This window comes from Neoarius graeffei, chromosome 7 (assembly GCF_027579695.1).
Source record: "Neoarius graeffei isolate fNeoGra1 chromosome 7, fNeoGra1.pri, whole genome shotgun sequence".
NCBI classification, from domain to species: Eukaryota; Metazoa; Chordata; class Actinopteri; order Siluriformes; family Ariidae; genus Neoarius; species Neoarius graeffei.
In genome coordinates, this window is record NC_083575.1 from 50163310 (window position 1) to 50180272 (window position 16963).

The 16963-nt window shown below is 44.6% G+C and overlaps 1 protein-coding gene across 1 annotated transcript in view; it reads left to right on the top strand.

Moving 5' to 3' along the window:
- pcdh15a (protocadherin-related 15a) overlaps window positions 1-16963 on the top strand; it is a 396434-nt gene that overhangs the window by 244265 nt on the left and 135206 nt on the right. The window contains exons 22-23 of the mRNA XM_060924719.1: window positions 4570-4710; window positions 4842-4954. Coding sequence (XP_060780702.1) covers window positions 4570-4710; window positions 4842-4954 — 254 coding nt within the window. The remainder of the gene's footprint in view (window positions 1-4569; window positions 4711-4841; window positions 4955-16963) is intronic.

The window sequence follows — 16963 nt, forward strand, 5'->3', positions numbered from 1 at the left end:
AGCAGCCAAGGCATAATTCAATATTAATGGCGATGCAATGTATACAAATAAGAATCAGTAGTGTATATGATGATAACTAAGGCACTAATGGTGATCAAAAGTAATAAGCTATATACAAGTTTACAGTGTAGGGGCGAGTGGATGTTAAAATGTGAGGGGGAAATCACGTGTTTATGTGTATCTATGTGAGAGTTTGTGTGAGTGTAGGCATGTGCGTGCATGTGTACAGCTGTGCACTAACAAGATGAGGAGGAACTTGGGAGAGAGGGTGTGCGCATGCGCACGAGAAGGAGGAGGGGCGTGAGGCTGGGAATGGAATGTGCGAGCCTTTGTGCTAGGCCTCAAAGCCAAACTTCTACTCAAACTTAGCTACTCCTCAAATCCCAATGTTGAGGGGTGTCATGCGATGGCGGGAGTTAAAAAGAGAGAGATAGAGAGAGAGAGAGCGCATGCATGATCTAACTAAATACAGATAGTAAACAAAGTAAATCAAACAACACATGGTCTAAGACTGACCTTCATGTGAATCAAAATGCATACATTTAAATCATAAATGAATTCAAATAAACAACACTCTTCACATTAACTAGCCACAATTAAGACTTCAATTTTGCCCAGATGCCAGCCTTGAAAGTGCGCCTTCTATTCCAAAGATAGCGCAGAACTCAGATCCAGGAAGAAGACAGTTTTGTTCCTTACAGCTCGTCAGCTGAAGATCTTCGGTGTCCCATCGGTCGTCTGATGACCTGGAAGGAATCTTGTTTATAGTTTGTCGACGTTGAGAAAGGGAAAAGGGATCTGGTCACCTTTTCTCTTTGAAATACTGCATGGGCTGCAGTAACTAACCAGTTCAGTTATTATTACAACTCTGCGAAGGTCAAATACATTGAACTTTGGCTAAAGGTCTGATTTCAATAGCTCGTTCTTTGTTCTTGTCCTTCAGTAGCACCAATGCATCGGCTTCTGTCTTTCACACCTGGAATCCACCACCAGAGAGAGAGAGAATTTCGATTCCGCCGCTGGTTTAAAGCAGTCGTGACATCACTGTACTTGGTATCTGGTATCGTCTCTGTGTCCAATACCGTTACAGGGAGTCAGAAGAATGGGCGGAGATAGAACATGGCATCAAGTACAGAGATTGGCGTGTTCAAACTGTACTGTGAAAGGGGGAAGATGGTTACTATGGTTACGGGCATGGCAGCCCCCCCTACACTGAGCTTGAATACATGACCTTTGAGGCAGTGAGAAGATCAGCTAATTGTAGTAGGCTGTTGGGCAATAATAGTGAAAGACACACTAATAAAAGCTCTGCCCTTTGTGTTGTCTTTGAAGCCCATGTGTGCTGTGATCTCTCTCTCTCTCTCTCTCTCTCTCTCTCTCTTTTTTTGTAAACCAATTATGAATAATTTATTTTATTAATTAAATTATGAGTAGCCCTTTTTCAACCATAATACCACCCAAAATAGTGTAGCATCCAGTAATAAATCAGAGTCCCTGAAGACCAGAAAAAGCTGCAAGCAGAATCTTGGGACAAGAATGTGTTACACGTCATCTGAATTTTGGCAAAAAGCTGTCGGCAAAATGTTGGAAGTCGCAAGTGGAGTGTAATGCCTGCGATTATGCAGCAGGACTACTCTGCCTTCTGCTTTCATTTTGAAAAAATTCTGTATTTAATTTGGTGAAAGTGTTGGTCTGTTGATGACCTTGGATTGCTTTGGTTAAAAAATGTCCAGTGGAACACTGCATGATGTTCAGTATTCTTGGCATTGTGTAAGAACTAAACTCGTAATGTGGGAATGGATCAAAAGTACAAGACTGCGAAATAAGAAATGCATTCACTCTTTCCCAAATCTTCATTTTAGTTGTGTGTATGTGTGCACTGAAAGTCTCCTTAATTACAATCATTAAACTGAGTGATGCTGCCATTCCAACACCTGCTGTTTCCTGAAGTGCAAATGAAATGGTGAGTTAGCCACCATTGATGTGAGAGATCTCATCAATGGTTTCATGACTGCCCCAAACTGTACAGAGGCCGGAGAAGGTTACAGGATTTCACTACCATCTAACAGCACAGTAATGACCAGTCATTTGGTCATCCATTATTCTTCCCAGATCAAGCTGTTAGGGGCGCAGTACATACTGTAGTCAAGTGAGGTCAAATTTGACCCGCTCATCCTTGCCACCTATGAACCTTCTCTTTTTCATACTGACAGTCTCTAAATATATGTTTAGCTTTGACTTTCTTTGCCTCTAAGCTCCAGTAACTTTTGCATTGTTCATACATGATCATTTTTTTTAATGTTAAATGCTGCATAAAAGAAAAAAAATAAAAAAGGGTGGGGGGGGCACACAGAGACAGGGGCTTTGCATTAAACTGAGACACCTGACATTTTTGTCAGTTTCCACTTTGCTGTTTGAGACGTGAAGTGCAGTGTTTCTATCCCACTCCTGCACTCCTAATGACTGCTTGTTTTTACCGTAGCATAAAACATGAAACATTTATGGAGTAGCTGTTAAACTCAGACAAGAGACGAATTCCAGAGCCGAAGTTCGCAATAGAACAAACTGTTCTTCGTTACCAAAACACAAGCCCTGGAGCAGACATTGCACTCTGAACAGCTATAAAAATCGCACAGAATACAGCAAGCTGAAGTTTGAGAGTGTCAACCTCAACTACTAAGAGAAGAGTAACATGTTTAACCTGCCACACACATGTAGCTGGTGTTGAGTTGTTAATTCACTGTTTTGGTTTTGAATTTGTGGAGAAGCATTTGACCTGATAGCCATGTTTCTTTTTTGATTTCCAAATTGAGTAAGGAATAAAACATGACCAGCTACTTCATTATAGGAAAATAATGAATGACTGGATTTTACCACCCAAACCTCATTTACTTTAAATTAAAGCTCATTGTATTTTCCTATCACAGCATGTCCTGAAGTGTTTAATTCCTTTTCTACAATTTACCAACATAATTGTTTTTTTATTCATTTATTTATTTATTTATTAAATAATGAAACAGGGCAGCACAGTGGTGTAGTCGTTAGCGCTGTCGCCTCACAGCAGGTTAGGTTAACTGTTGACTCTAAATTGACCGTAGGTGTGAATGTGAGTGTGAATGGTTGTCTGTGTCTATGTGTCGGCCCTGTGATGACCTGGCGACTTGTCCAGGGTGTACCCCGCCTTTCGCCCGTAGTCAGCTGGGATAGGCTCCGGCTTGCCTGCAACCATGTAGAACAGGATAAAGCGGCTAGAGATAATGAGATGAGAAATAATGACACATCATACTTTTATTTTCTTTATTTTTTTAACCTCTTGAAGTTAAAAGGATAAAAATGCAGCTCATCATGTCACCAAGAAACCTCAAACCCTTCTATCCTGACGAGTTTCCCCATGTCAGAAAATTTTACTTTGCAGAAAACTTTATAGCTTTGCTGTGCTGACCCTGGAGAGTTCGTTCAGAAATGTTCAGTAAATGTCTCCTTGCAGAAAACATGGGCAGGATGGCATAATCTCTCTCCTCTGTCAATCACAGTGAAAACTATCTAGCCATGGGCTTGTGTGAGCTCATGAATGCGGAAGAGAGCAGTTAGCATTTTCCTCCAAGAGCCCTGTAGAGTAACATGAGCAGTGGTTCAAAAAGATATGTTGGCTGGCTTAATATGTCTCAGAGGAGGCATGTGCTTGCCCTTACCCTCCCTAGTTGGCAGCAGTTGTGCGATAAGGGAGCAGGAGCTAGTAGGAGGGAATTAACAAAATGACAACAAGCTCCACATGTTTGCCTTTCATCTGTAGAAATCTGTTCCACCTGTTCCACTCATTTGCTTTCCGTGAGACGGTCGTTAATCAACATATTTAGTTTCGTATGCACAGGAAATGGTAAGTGATATATTACAGATTTCTGAGTGCACGTCAGTGCCAGCACAGTCTCACAATTGTAAATTTCTATAAGCAACACAAAGATATGAGTCATTGGGCTGGGCTGGGCTGGGTTTTTATGATGATAGCTTATGTAAAAAATGATTTGTTGTTTTAACTTAAAAATGCTAGTACCTGGGCTGGCTTAAAATTTTGAGTTCATTGAATTTCATATAGTAAGTTAAATTGTTCACGTCATTGTGTTAACTTACTATGTTAATTTCAATTAACTTAAAATTTTAAGGCAGCCCGGGTACTAACTTTAAGTTAAAACAACAAATCTTTTTTTTGTTGTTGTTTTACATGTATACAGCTTCATTCATATCAGTCAGAAGGAAATCACTCTGGCTCATTATAATTCTTATGCAGTCTTTGTAAGGTTGGATTGTATGGGCAGAATTATTCAAGGACTGTGTTGTTATTGCCATTGTCTTTGACATTGCAAACACTCCCATTTAAAAATCTCCCTTTAAATCATCTCTGCATTAACTTCACACACACACACACACACACACACACACACACACACACACACACACACACACAGACAGATATTTTGCTGTTTTTTGCAAGAATATGAATAAATGATGTATCATCTGTTATTCTGTTAGGTACTGTATGTCTTCATGGCAAATGGATGCTTCTGGTTGTAGGGGACACCAGCCAGCAGGGTGCGGTACAGAGTGGACCAGGAGCAGTCTCCCTACAGTGGCAGCATCTTTGATGTAGAGGAGACCTCTGGCAGAGTCGTCACTAAAGTGAACTTGAATGAGGAGCCCAGCACTACTTTTAGAGTAAGTTTAAGACAAATGACTGACTCTAATTACACACATGGAGGGAAAGTTGCTTTTATTACAATTTATCTGAGCATTTTTTTTTCTTTTTCAAGCCATACTTACCTACCTTTATCCTTCTGCATGTGTAGCTGATAGTGATCGCTTTTGATGAGGGTGAGCCAGTGAAGATGAATACAACGCTTGTGGAGATCACTGTCCTGCAGCCTTCCAGAATACCAGTCTTTACAGAGGAGGAGTACTGGTCAGTTTAACTGAATGCATTTTCCCATCTAGTCCCACAGCTCAATTATTTCATTTTATTTTGCTCAGTTGACTTGGCATACCTCTACGTCCATATGCCATTGAACTCTTAAATTTAACATATTTGCCCTGACACTATGATTGATGAGTTGGTCAGTGTATAATTCAGACATTAGTAATATCTGAGCAGCTTGCTTTACTCATCTGAAATTGAGGTTGTGACTTGAGGAAAAAGGATGCCTTAGACTTCCCCTTTATGTCATGGTTACTATGGCGACAAGCACTTTTTTTTCAAAATAAAAAAAAAAATGTTTTAGTTCTGTCTCTGTTCCGTTGTGTTCACCTCTTCTGTGTCACCCTTGACTAACTTGTCTGTGCCTTCTGCTTCTTGTTTCATTGTGAAGTCTTGCTGAGTTTTCATTGTACTTCTGGTTTTGACCTTTGTGAAGTTTCATTGTGAAGTCTTGTTGAGTTTTCATCGTACTTCTGGTTTTGACCTTTGCATCTTTGCCGTGTCTCTGACGATGGATTTGCCTCGTATTAAGCTTTTGTGTGTTCTGACTTTGGTTGTGGACTAATGCAGTCTGTATCCGTATATGTTTAGTGCTCCAAATATCTGGACTAAGGCCTAAACAGATTTTTTTTTTAAATATATAAGTAAGTAAGCAAATAGATTTTGTTTATAAAGTGCATTTAAACACAGCTTACACTGATGTACAAAGTGATGTACAAAAAATATAAAAACATTCATAAAAAGGATATAAATACAAATGCATGAAAAGATGTATATTAAACAAAACTGCCACATACCAGCAGCAATGACTGATAAACAGGAGAACAGAGTTACAGTAAGCCCTCAGTATTCGCGGGGGTTAGGGACCGAACATGGCCGCGAATAAGCCAAAATCGCGAATACTTGTAACACCCCCCCGTAGTGACGAGCCACTGCCGCAAAACTCTTCCCTTCCTTTAGCATATCGAGAAGTCCTACCTTCTCCTGCAGCGTCATTACCTTCTTCTGGCGCTTAGGTTCCTTGGCAGGAGCCTTAGAAGATGCAGAGCGTTTAGGAACCATTGTAGGGCGTAAAAATTATTCAAAAATACCAAGAACGCACAACACGTGAACAAGTCTGAACTATGGGAACCGCGAGACTGTACTGTACAATGCACTCATTCGTATCAGCCAATGAGCAGCAGCCCGCCATTCAAACTTCAGCCAATAGCGAGCGAGCATTCGGCTACGAGAATGTAGCAGTGCGTAAACGTTTGCAGTGCGTAAACGTTTATGTTCGCCGCAAATGACCGCAAATCGCTGAGATTTCCGCGAATGTATAGGAGATATGTTCTATATAAAATCCTGCGAATATGTGAATTCGCGAATACTGAACCACGAATAGGCGGGGGTCTACTGTACATACATGACAACAGATTAAAACAAATAAAAATAAAGATAAACTAAAAGAATTATATTATATTATAAATATAAATCCTGCAACTACATTCCCAGAAATGCTGGGAAACGCTGAGGTCGAAATGCCAGCACTGTTAGCATAGTCTGTGAATTCTGGTTCTCACGCTTCATCAAGCTCATATCACTCGAGAGCTGTGTGGGTGGATTTTAATCACCCAGCTTTAACATACAGGGTTATTATTTTTGTTTGTACTTGCTCTCCACATTTTCTAATTCATTTAGTTGGTTATTTTTCCCCAAACTATCACTGTTATGAAAGTACAGTATGACCCTATTTTTGTTGTCTGTGGGACCTCTAAAAAAGAAAAAAAAGAGGTCCCACATTCACATCTATGGTCAATTTAGAGCCACCAGTTAGCCTACCCTGCATGTCTTTGGACTGTGAGGGAAACCGGAGCACCCAGAGGAAACCCATGCAGACATGGGGAGAACATGCAAACTCCACACAGAAAGGCCCCTGTCGGCCACTGGGCTCAAACCCAGAACCTTCTTGCTGTGAGGTGACAGTGCTAACCACTACACCACGGTGTCACCCAATAATAATAATAAGTAATAATAATAATAATAATAATAATAGTAGTAGTAGTAATGTTGCCAGGCAAAACAAACCTTGCCCAGTAGCACTTATAATGAATATAAAGGAAGATATCATGAAAAAAATAGGTACCCTATGGGTACATGTGGCTACTGCTTAAAAATTAAAAAAAATTCAGATACCATGTCCATACAGTAAATATAGCAGATATATTCACTCCATGAGGCAGTAGCCACAAAAATGAAGCGTAATCCAAAAATGAACAATTTAAAAATCACAGAAGTAAAATATACCGTGTCTATACATTATATTTGTGGCAGCGGGGGTGTGGTCAAGCATCGGTCTGTGAAGGTGGGGTGGAGTCAGGGAAGGTAAGTGGCAGAATCACTGCACCTGACGGGAATTAACCTGTGTTTGTGTGGCTGCACCCTATAAGAGGAGAGGGAGCGCAGAGGAAGGGAGCTCTCCCGACCAGAACACGTGTGTGTGTGTGTGTGTGTGTGTGTATATATATATATATATATATACATATATATATATATATATATATATATATGAGTGAATATAAAATATGAAAAGCTAAAATAAAAATAGTTATTGAGAACTCAGTTCTGGCCTGCCGTGCTTCTGTGCTCCACCCACCTGGTATAATTCTACAGTGGTGCTGAAACCCGGGATAGTGCAGAAGAGAACGGCCACATGGAGTCCTCCCCCTTTCAGGACCTGGTCCATGCCCTCGCCACGGCCCAACAGAGCCAGCACCAGGCACTGATCGCCCTCCAGAAGGAACAAGAACAGCGCTTCGAAGCCCTGGTGCTGGCGCAGTAGGAAGATCTCCAGGCATTCCGGCACCTGCTTGTGTCGGCAGGGGCCCCGATCACCACCGCCACGGACCTGCCCCACCTCACCCTAACAAAGATGGGTCCGCAGGACGACCCCAAAGCCTTCCTCGCTCTTTTTGAGCAGGCAGCCGAGGCATGGGGTTGACCAGTGGAACAGCGCGCGGTGCGCCTCCTCCCCCTGCTAATGGGCGAGGTGCAGCTGGCCACGCTACAGCTCCCCGCCGACAGGTCTACGCGGACCTCCGCAGGGCCATCCTCCAATGCGTGGGTCGCACCCCAGAGCAGCAGTGGCAGCGCTTCCGCACGCTGCGCCTGGAGGAGGTCGGCTGGCCGTTTGCATTCGGCCAGCAACTCCGGGATGCCTGCCGGCGGTGGCTGAGGGCTGACAACCGCGACGCCAAGGGAATCATCGATTTGGTGGCACTGGAGCAATTCGTCGCTTGTCAGGCCGTTAGATCGGTCAACACGAGGGTATCGCTTTATTTTAGTTCTGGTGGACTATGCAACGCGATACCCGGAAGCAGTGCCTCTTTGCAATATCTCAGCACGTAGTATTGCGGAAGCACTCTTCCACGTCATCTCCCGAGTCAAGGCACTTCGTTTATGTCACTCACACTGCGCGAACTGTATGGGTTAATGGGAATTAAGCCTATCCGCACCAGCGTTTATCACCCACAAATGGATGGCTTAGTCGAACGATTCAACCGCACCCTCAAAACCATAATTAAAAATATTTGTAAGCAAGGACGCACACAATTGGGATAAATGGCTCGAGCCCCTGTTATTCGCAGTGTGAGAGGTCCCACAAGCCTCCACGGGGTTCTCCCCGTTCGAATTATTATATGGGCGTAAGCCGCGTGGCATTCTAGATGTGCTGCGGGAAAATTGGGAGGAGAGACCTTCAACAAGTAAAAATGAAATTCAGTACGTTATTGACCTGCACGCCAAACTCCACACCCTCACGCACTTAACCCAGGAGAATTTGCGGCAGGCCCAAGAACGTCAAGTCCGTCTGTACGACAGGGGCACGCGCCTTAGGGAGTTCACACCGGGAGATAAAGTACTCGTGCTGTTGCCCACGTCAAGCTCCAAATTAATCGCCAGGTGGCAAGGACCCTTTGAGGTCATACGGCAAGTCGGGGACGTTGACTATGAGGTGAGGTGAACGGACAGGGGTGGGGCGTTACAGATTTACCACCTCGATCTGTTAAAACTTTGAAACGAGGAGGTCCCTGTAGCGTTGGTGTCAGTGGCTCCAGAGAAGGCAGAGCTGGGGCCGGAGGTTCAAAAGGGAAAATTGACATCGCCCACCGCTCCGGTCCCCTGCGGAGACCACCTCTCCCCGACCCAGCTCACGGAGGTAGCCCGGTTGCAAACGGAATTTTCTGACGTGTTCTCACCCCTGCCCAGCTGCGCCCACCTCATAGAACACCACATTGAGATGCCCCCAGGGCTAGTAGTGCACAGCCGCCCTTACAGACTGCCCGAACACAAGAAAAAGGTGGTTGGGGAAGAATTCGAGGCCATGCTCGAAATGGGCATTGTCGAGGAGTCCCACAGTGACTGGAGCAGCCTGGTGATCTTGGTTCCCAAGGCTGACGGGTCGGTCCGGTTCTGTGTGGACTATAGAAAATTCAACGCGGTGTCTAAATTTGACGCGTACCCAATGCCTCGTATTGACGAGTTGCTCAATCGACTAGGCACGGCTCGCTTTTATTCGACACTGGATTTGACAAAGGGATATTGGCAGATCCCCTTGACTCCGCTATCCCGAGAGAAAACGGCCTTTTCCACACCGTTTGGCTTACACCAGTTCGTCACACTTCCTTTGGGGCTGTTTGGGGCGCCCGCTACATCCCAGCAGCTTATGGATAGGGTCCTCTGCCCCCACGCCACCTATGTGGCTGCATACCTGGACGACATTATTATTTATTTATAATGACTGGCCGCGGCACCTAGAACACCTGAGGGCCATCCTTGGGTCGCTGAGGCAAGCAGGGCTCACAGCCAACCCAAAGAAGTGTGCGATTGGGCGGGTGGAAGTACGGTATCTGGGCTTCCACTTGGGCAATGGGCAGGTGCGTCCCCAAATCAATAAGACAGCAGCGATTGCGGCCTGCCCGAGGCCCAAGACCAAAAAGGGGGTGAGACAGTTCCTGGGGCTGGCTGGCTACTATTGTAGGTTTATACCTAATTATTCGGACGTCACCAGCCTGCTGACTGATCTCACTAAAAAGGGGGCACCAGATCCGGTCCAGTGGACGGAGCAATGCCAGCGGGCTTTCTCTAAGGTAAAGGCTGCACTATGTGGGGGGCCACTATTACACTCCACTGACTTTTCTCTCCCCTTTGTTTTGCAGACAGACGCATCGGACAGAGGGCTGGGGGCTGTTCTGTCCCAGGAGGTGGAGGGGGAGGACCGTCCAGTGCTGTACATTAGCCGCAAGCTGTCGGTGCATGAGGGCAGGTACAGCACCATAGAGAAGGAATGCCTTGCCATCAAGTGGGCGGTCCTCGCCCTCCGCTACTACCTGCTGGGGCGCCCTTTCACCCTCTGGTCGGACCACGCACCCTTGCAGTGGCTCCACCACATGAAGGATGCCAATGTGCGGATCACCCGTTGGTATCTGGCGCTCCAGCCATTTAAGTTCGAGGTGGTCCACAGGCTGGGGGTGCAAATGGTCGTGGCGGATTTTCTCTCCCGTCAAAGGGGGGTGGGGGTCGGCTGCAGGCCAGAAGGCTGCCCGGCCTGAGTTGGGTGGTGGGGGTATGTGGCAGCGGGGGCGTGGTCAAGCGTCGGTCTGTGAAGGGAGGGTGGAGTCAGGGAAGGTAAGTGGCAGAATCACTGCACCTGACGGGAATTAACCTGTGTTTGTGTGGCTTCCCCAGTGACTGCGCCCTATAAGAGGAGAGGGAGCGCAGAGGAAGGGAGCTCTCCCGACCAGAACGTGTGTGTGTGTGTGTGTGTATATATATGAGTGAATATAAAAGCTGAAAAGCTAAAATAAAAATAATTATTGAGAACTCAGTTCTGGCCTGCCGTGCTTCTGTGCTCCACCCACCTGGTTTAATTCTACAATATTATTCTACTTTTACCTCTTACAATTTTCGAAACTGAAACCTCCAAACCGAGGCTGACATACACATGCTGTCACCATGACCCAAACTCTTATTTCCCGGAAATGGCCCGGCGCTAGAGCTCAGTGGAACACACTTTCCCTCTGTAATAAGCATAAACATGTCTGAAATCGATTTCTTTAGTCTAGTCCATTTATTTCAAATGGTGAACCAAATTGTATACACTCACCAGCCCTTTTAATCAGAACATGTGTATGCGCATGCACAGTGTGCATCACCATTCTGGTGATCCACATGCGCAGTACATGATTTGTTACACTCTTACATATGAGTGTATGAGGCAATATCTGCGAAGACCTTGACCGGATGACCCCTAAAATGTTGGAGGTTCTATTTGAGACCATTGCCCATCTATCCTGAAAGTTTCATGAAGATTGTTTTTTTGTTAACAAAAAACAAACAAACAAATGAACAAACAAACCCAACTGAAAACAATACCTCACCCCACTTACTCTGTAGTGGGCAAGGTGGTAATAATAATAATAATAATTATTGGCGGCACGGTGGTGTAGTGGTTAGCGCTGTCGCCTCACAGCAAGAAGGTCCGAGTTCGAGCCCCGTGGCCGGCGAGGGCCTTTCTGTGCAGAGTTTGCATGTTCTCCCCATGTCCGCGTGGGTTTCCTCCGGGTACTCCGGTTTCCCCCACAGTCCAAAGACATGCAGGTTAGGTTAACTGGTGACTCTAAATTGACCGTAGGTGTGAATGTGAGTGTGAATGGTTGTCTGTGTCTATGTGTCAGCCCTGTGATGACCTGGCGACTTGTCCAGGGTGTACCCCGCCTTTCGCCCATAGTCAGCTGGGATGGGCTCCAGCTTGCCTGCGACCCTGTAGAACAGGATAAAGCGGCTAGAGATAATGAGATGATAATTATTATTATTATTATTATTATTATTATTAAGTGCAATAGTGGGCCTCCTATTCATATCTGTATTTGTATCCATTTAGAACACACTATCTGTTCAATCCAAACAATGTATTCATATTTGATTACATCCTTACATTGGACCCTGATTATAATTCCTGGATTTTTCTTAATGAAATACACACACAGCTTGCATCCTGCCTCTTTCTCCCACAAACTACATTTGAAATATACATTTCATTTATCCTTACCTGTGCTTTATAGCACTGCTTCTCCACCTTGTTACTCCTTGTTACCTTGTCCATATTTGAAACAATTTTTAACAAATTCACTCTTTCAAAAATTAAAGTATAGGTATAAATTCTTGGCTTAGGTGTATGCAAATGAGGCAAAATTAATTTGAACTCCTATAACTCTTCATATGTCTTTGGTGTGTAAATATTGCTCAGAAATTGTATACACAGTTGTCATGCATTTTTAACACTGCACTGAAAAAAAAAAAACTACAGTACAAGGAACCTAGAATTTGTTCATGTCTTTTCATTGCAGAGGCTATTTCTGTTTTTCTTGAGGATAATTCACTGTTTGTTTTCCAAGGCACACTCTAAATCCCAGTGTGCTTAATGAGATTTCTGCATGAATATGCAACTAAAAATGCTGAGAGCTTGGAAGCAGCTGCTGTTGGGCACGCGGACGCATTCTAGTGTTTCTACAGCAGTCTGCAGAGCCGAATCTGCAGCTCCTGAGACTTTTTTCCCTCTTTATTGCGTTTTGATGTTTGGCTTGCAGGGACTTGTTTGGGCTCAGTGATGGGTCAGCGTTTTAGAGGATATGAATGGTGAGCTTGCAGTATGGATTGTGTTAAGGTGAACAGAGGTCATGGGATATCAGTGATTTTAATTTACTCTATTGCCTCTGGTGCCTGCCCTGGTTAATAGCTCTCATCTGTGATTAATAATGTGCCCTGCCATCTTATATCCACAAAGAGTCCTTGACTCATGTAATTACCTTTAAGATTTAATGTTATCATAACAAGATTTTATTCTTAAGCACAGCTTTTAATTGATTTACTTTATTGCAATGCTGTAATGTAGCACTTTATTATATATCATGAAGAAGTGTGAAGGCCAGAAATGTGCTCTTAGTGGGATACTTTGACAGAAGTGAGAGAAACATTCAGCTCAAGCATTTCTACTTTATGAAGTCAAATTTCTATCACCCAACTGATGAAGATCTTAATAGCCTTAATTGCTATCAACCAACAAACTGAACAAATGACAAACCTACATTTGAAAGTCGCTGACCTTTCCTGACTGCACTAGAATTCTTTGACGGAAGGGAATTCACTCCAATAATTGGACATAATTTACTTCAGTTAATTCACTCAATTAATAAATGAAATGAAAATATGTACACACATCAATTCAGTACTTAATTAATGGAGTCAAGTGTGCTAATGTACTTCTGGCTCCTTTCAGATGACATTTACAAGGTAAACTGCTACTTGGTCTATGTAGTAGGAAGATAATAAAAGCACACATTTATTTGGTAATTAATCTGGTGCATTAGGTGTGACTGGTTAAAGTGTACAAATAAAGTCTTGTTTAATCCTGTTTTCATTGCACTTCTTGGTCTTGACCTTTGCCTCTTCATCATATCTCTGATTATGGATTTGCTCTGTGTTCTGACTTTTGCTGTGAACTTATGCTACCTGTACGTGTATCAGTTTAGTGATCCGAATATCCAGACGAAGGCCTAAACTTGTTTTTTTTATTTTAAGTATGAACCCTACAACTATGTTTGCAGAAACACTGGAAAACACTGAAGTAGAAATGCCAGCGCTGTCAGCATGGTTTGTGAATTCTGGCTCTCACACTTCATCAGCTTCCTATCACTTAAGAGATGTATGAGTGAATTTAAACATGCTTGCAGGATTATTATTTTTGTTTGTACTTGTTTTCCATATTCATCACCTCCTAATGACTTGTTGTTGTTGTTGGACCTCTAGTCTCAACCAGATACCCTGGGAAACTATCTGGCAAACTTTCTAATAATAATAATAATAATAATAATAATAATCATCCATCCATTATCTGTAGCCACTTATCCTGTTCTACAGGGTTGCAGGCAAGCTGGAGCCTATCCCAGCTGACTATGGGCGAGAGGCGGGGTACACCCTAGACAAGTCGCCAGGTCATTGCAGGGCTAACACAGAGACAGACAACCATTCACACTCACACCTATGGTCAATTTAGAGTCACCACTTAACCTAACCTGCATGTCTTTGGACTGTGGGGGAAACCAGAGCATCCGGAGGAAACTCACGCAGACATGGGGAGAACATGCAAACTCCACACAGAAAGGCCCTTGCTGGCCGCTGGGCTTGAAGCCAGGACCTTCTTGTTGTGAAGCGACAGTGCTAACCACTACACCACCGTGCTGCATAATAATAATAATAATAATAATAATAATAATAATAATAATTAAAAAAAGTGCAATAGCACTGGTCTACAGCCAAAACACTTCCGAAATCAATATAGTCAAATTTTACTAATTCTGGGTCGCTGAGAATGAAAACAAAACTTAAAATTGTTCATTGGCTCTAGTTTTCAAGATTGGCTCTATGAATAAATCTATGATTGGGTTTGGATAGTACTTACTTTTTTGGCAAAACAATGAATGATGCAATCTGAAGCTGGTATTGCATCATACATGATACCATGTTATTCCTAGAAGTCACTGATGATGCAATCATAAGTCAACTTACATCACTCTGCTGAACAAATTGCCCTATAGCAGGTAAAAAAAAAAAAAATCATACACTGCTATGCACTCGAGATTAAGTCTTTGCTTGACAAGCTTGACAAGGGATGCTCCGTTTCATGAATACAAGAGACAAGCTGCCAAAACACACTGAATACACTGAATAAGGACTAAACTTATTCACTACTTTATGCATAATTGTTTTTTTGCCATTTGGTTCATAATGCATCTTATTTATATAAACTTTTTGCTGATTTTCTAGTGTTACATAAAGAGAACAGGTGAAATATCATGTAAACCAGCCATCGTAGGAGCAATAGGCTTATCAAATCAGTCTCATGTAAAAAGGGATCAGTCTCATAAATCCATTAATCATTAATTCAAGTGTCTAATAGTTTATAGCTAAACTATTAAAATCAATGGAATAACTTAGTGGTGATGTTACTATAGATTTAGTTAGTATTGTAGCTCTAATTTTGCTCTAGATCTATAACATTCATGGGTGAAGGCAATTTGAATACTTGTTTGGCAGAGGTTGGCACTCAGTGAATGTTGTAGCAATATACAGGACACAGTTTATTCCAAAGATACCATTTATTGAAATAGCTGAAACGAATTAGCAAACTAATACTGATCAGATATAGCAACAATAGCAGCCAAGGAATAATTCAATATAAATGGTGATACAATGTATACAGGTAATAATCAGTAGTATATAGCGCAATACCCCTCCTAGAACTGCCACCTTATTGTGGCGGAGGGGTTTGTGTGCTTGAATGATCCTAGGAGCTATGTTGTCGGGGGCATTACGCCCCCTGTTAGGGTCTCCCAAGGCAGACAGGTCCTAGGTGACAAGCCAGACTAAGAGCAGTTCACCAAAACTCCTTATGGATAACAATCTATCAAGGACCGTGACATCGGCCGGTATGGCGCAGCCGGGCCCCCACCCTGGAACCAGGCCCGGGGTTGGGGCTCATATGCGAGTGCTTGGTGGCCGGGCCTTTGCCCACGGGGCCCGGCCGGGCTCAGCCCGAAGCGGTGACATGGGCCCGACCTCCTGTGGGTTCACCACCCACAGAGGTAGCCGTAGGGGGCTGGTGCAACGTGGATTGGGCGGCAGTCGAAGGCAGGGGCCTCGATGACCTGATCCCCAAACACAGCGGCTAGCTGTTGGGACATGGAATGTCACTTCGCTGGGGGGGAAGAGCCTGAGCTTGTGCGGGAGGTTGAGAGGTACCGGCTAGAGATAGTCGGGCTCACCTCCACGCACAGCTTGGGCTCCGGAACCCAGCTCTTCGAGAGGGGCTGGACTCTCCACTTCTCTGGAGTTGCCCATGGTGAACTGCGGCGGGCTGGTGTGGGCTTGCTTATAGCTCCCCAGCTCAGCCGCCATGTGTTGGAGTTTACCCCAGTGAATGAGAGGGTCGCCTCTCTGCGCCTTAGGATTGGGGAGAGGGCTCTTGCTGCTGTTTGTGCCTACGGGCTGAATAACAGTATAGAGTATCCGGCCTTCTTGAAGTCCCTGGGAGAAGTACTGAGAGGTGCTCAGACTGGGGACTCCATTGTTCTACTGGGGGACTTCAACGCTCACGTGAACAACGACAGTGACACCTGGAGGGGCGTGATTGGGAGGAACGGCCTCCACGATCTGAACTCGAGTGGTGTTTTGTTATGGGACTTCTGTGCTAGTCACGGTTTGTCCATAACGAACACCATGTTCGAGCATAGGGGTGTCCATAAGTGCACGTGGCACCAGGACACCTTAGGTCGGAGGTCAATGATCAACTTTGTTGTCTTTTCATCTGATCTCCAGCCCTATGTCTTGGACACTTGGGTGAAGAGAGGGGCTGAGTTGTCAACTGATCACCACCTGGTGGTGAGTTGGATCTGCTGGAAGAGGAGGAAGCCGGACAGACCTGTCAGGCCCAAACGTATGGTGAGGGTCTGCTGGGAACGTCTGGCCGAGCACTCTGTCGGAGAGGTCTTTAACTCCCACCTCTGGGAGAGCTTCTCCCAGCTTCTGAGGGAGGTGGGGGACATTGAGTCTGAGTGGACCATGTTCTCTGCCTCCATTGTAGATGTGGCTGTTCAGAGCTGTGGCCGCAAGGTCTCCGGTGCCTGTCATGGCGGCAATCCCCGAACCCGGTGGTGGACACCGGAAGTAAGGGATGCCGTCAAGCTGAAGAAGGAGTCCTGTCAGGCCATGTTGGCCTCTGGGACTCCTGAGGCAGCTGATGGGTATCGGCAGGCCAGGCGTGCCGCAGCTCGGGCAGTTGCAGAGGCAAAAACTCAGAACTGGGAGGAGTTCGGTGAGGCCATGGAGGCGGACTATCGGTCGGCCTCAAAGAAATTCTGGCAAACCATCCGGCGCCTCAGGAGGGGGAAGCAGTACTCTGCC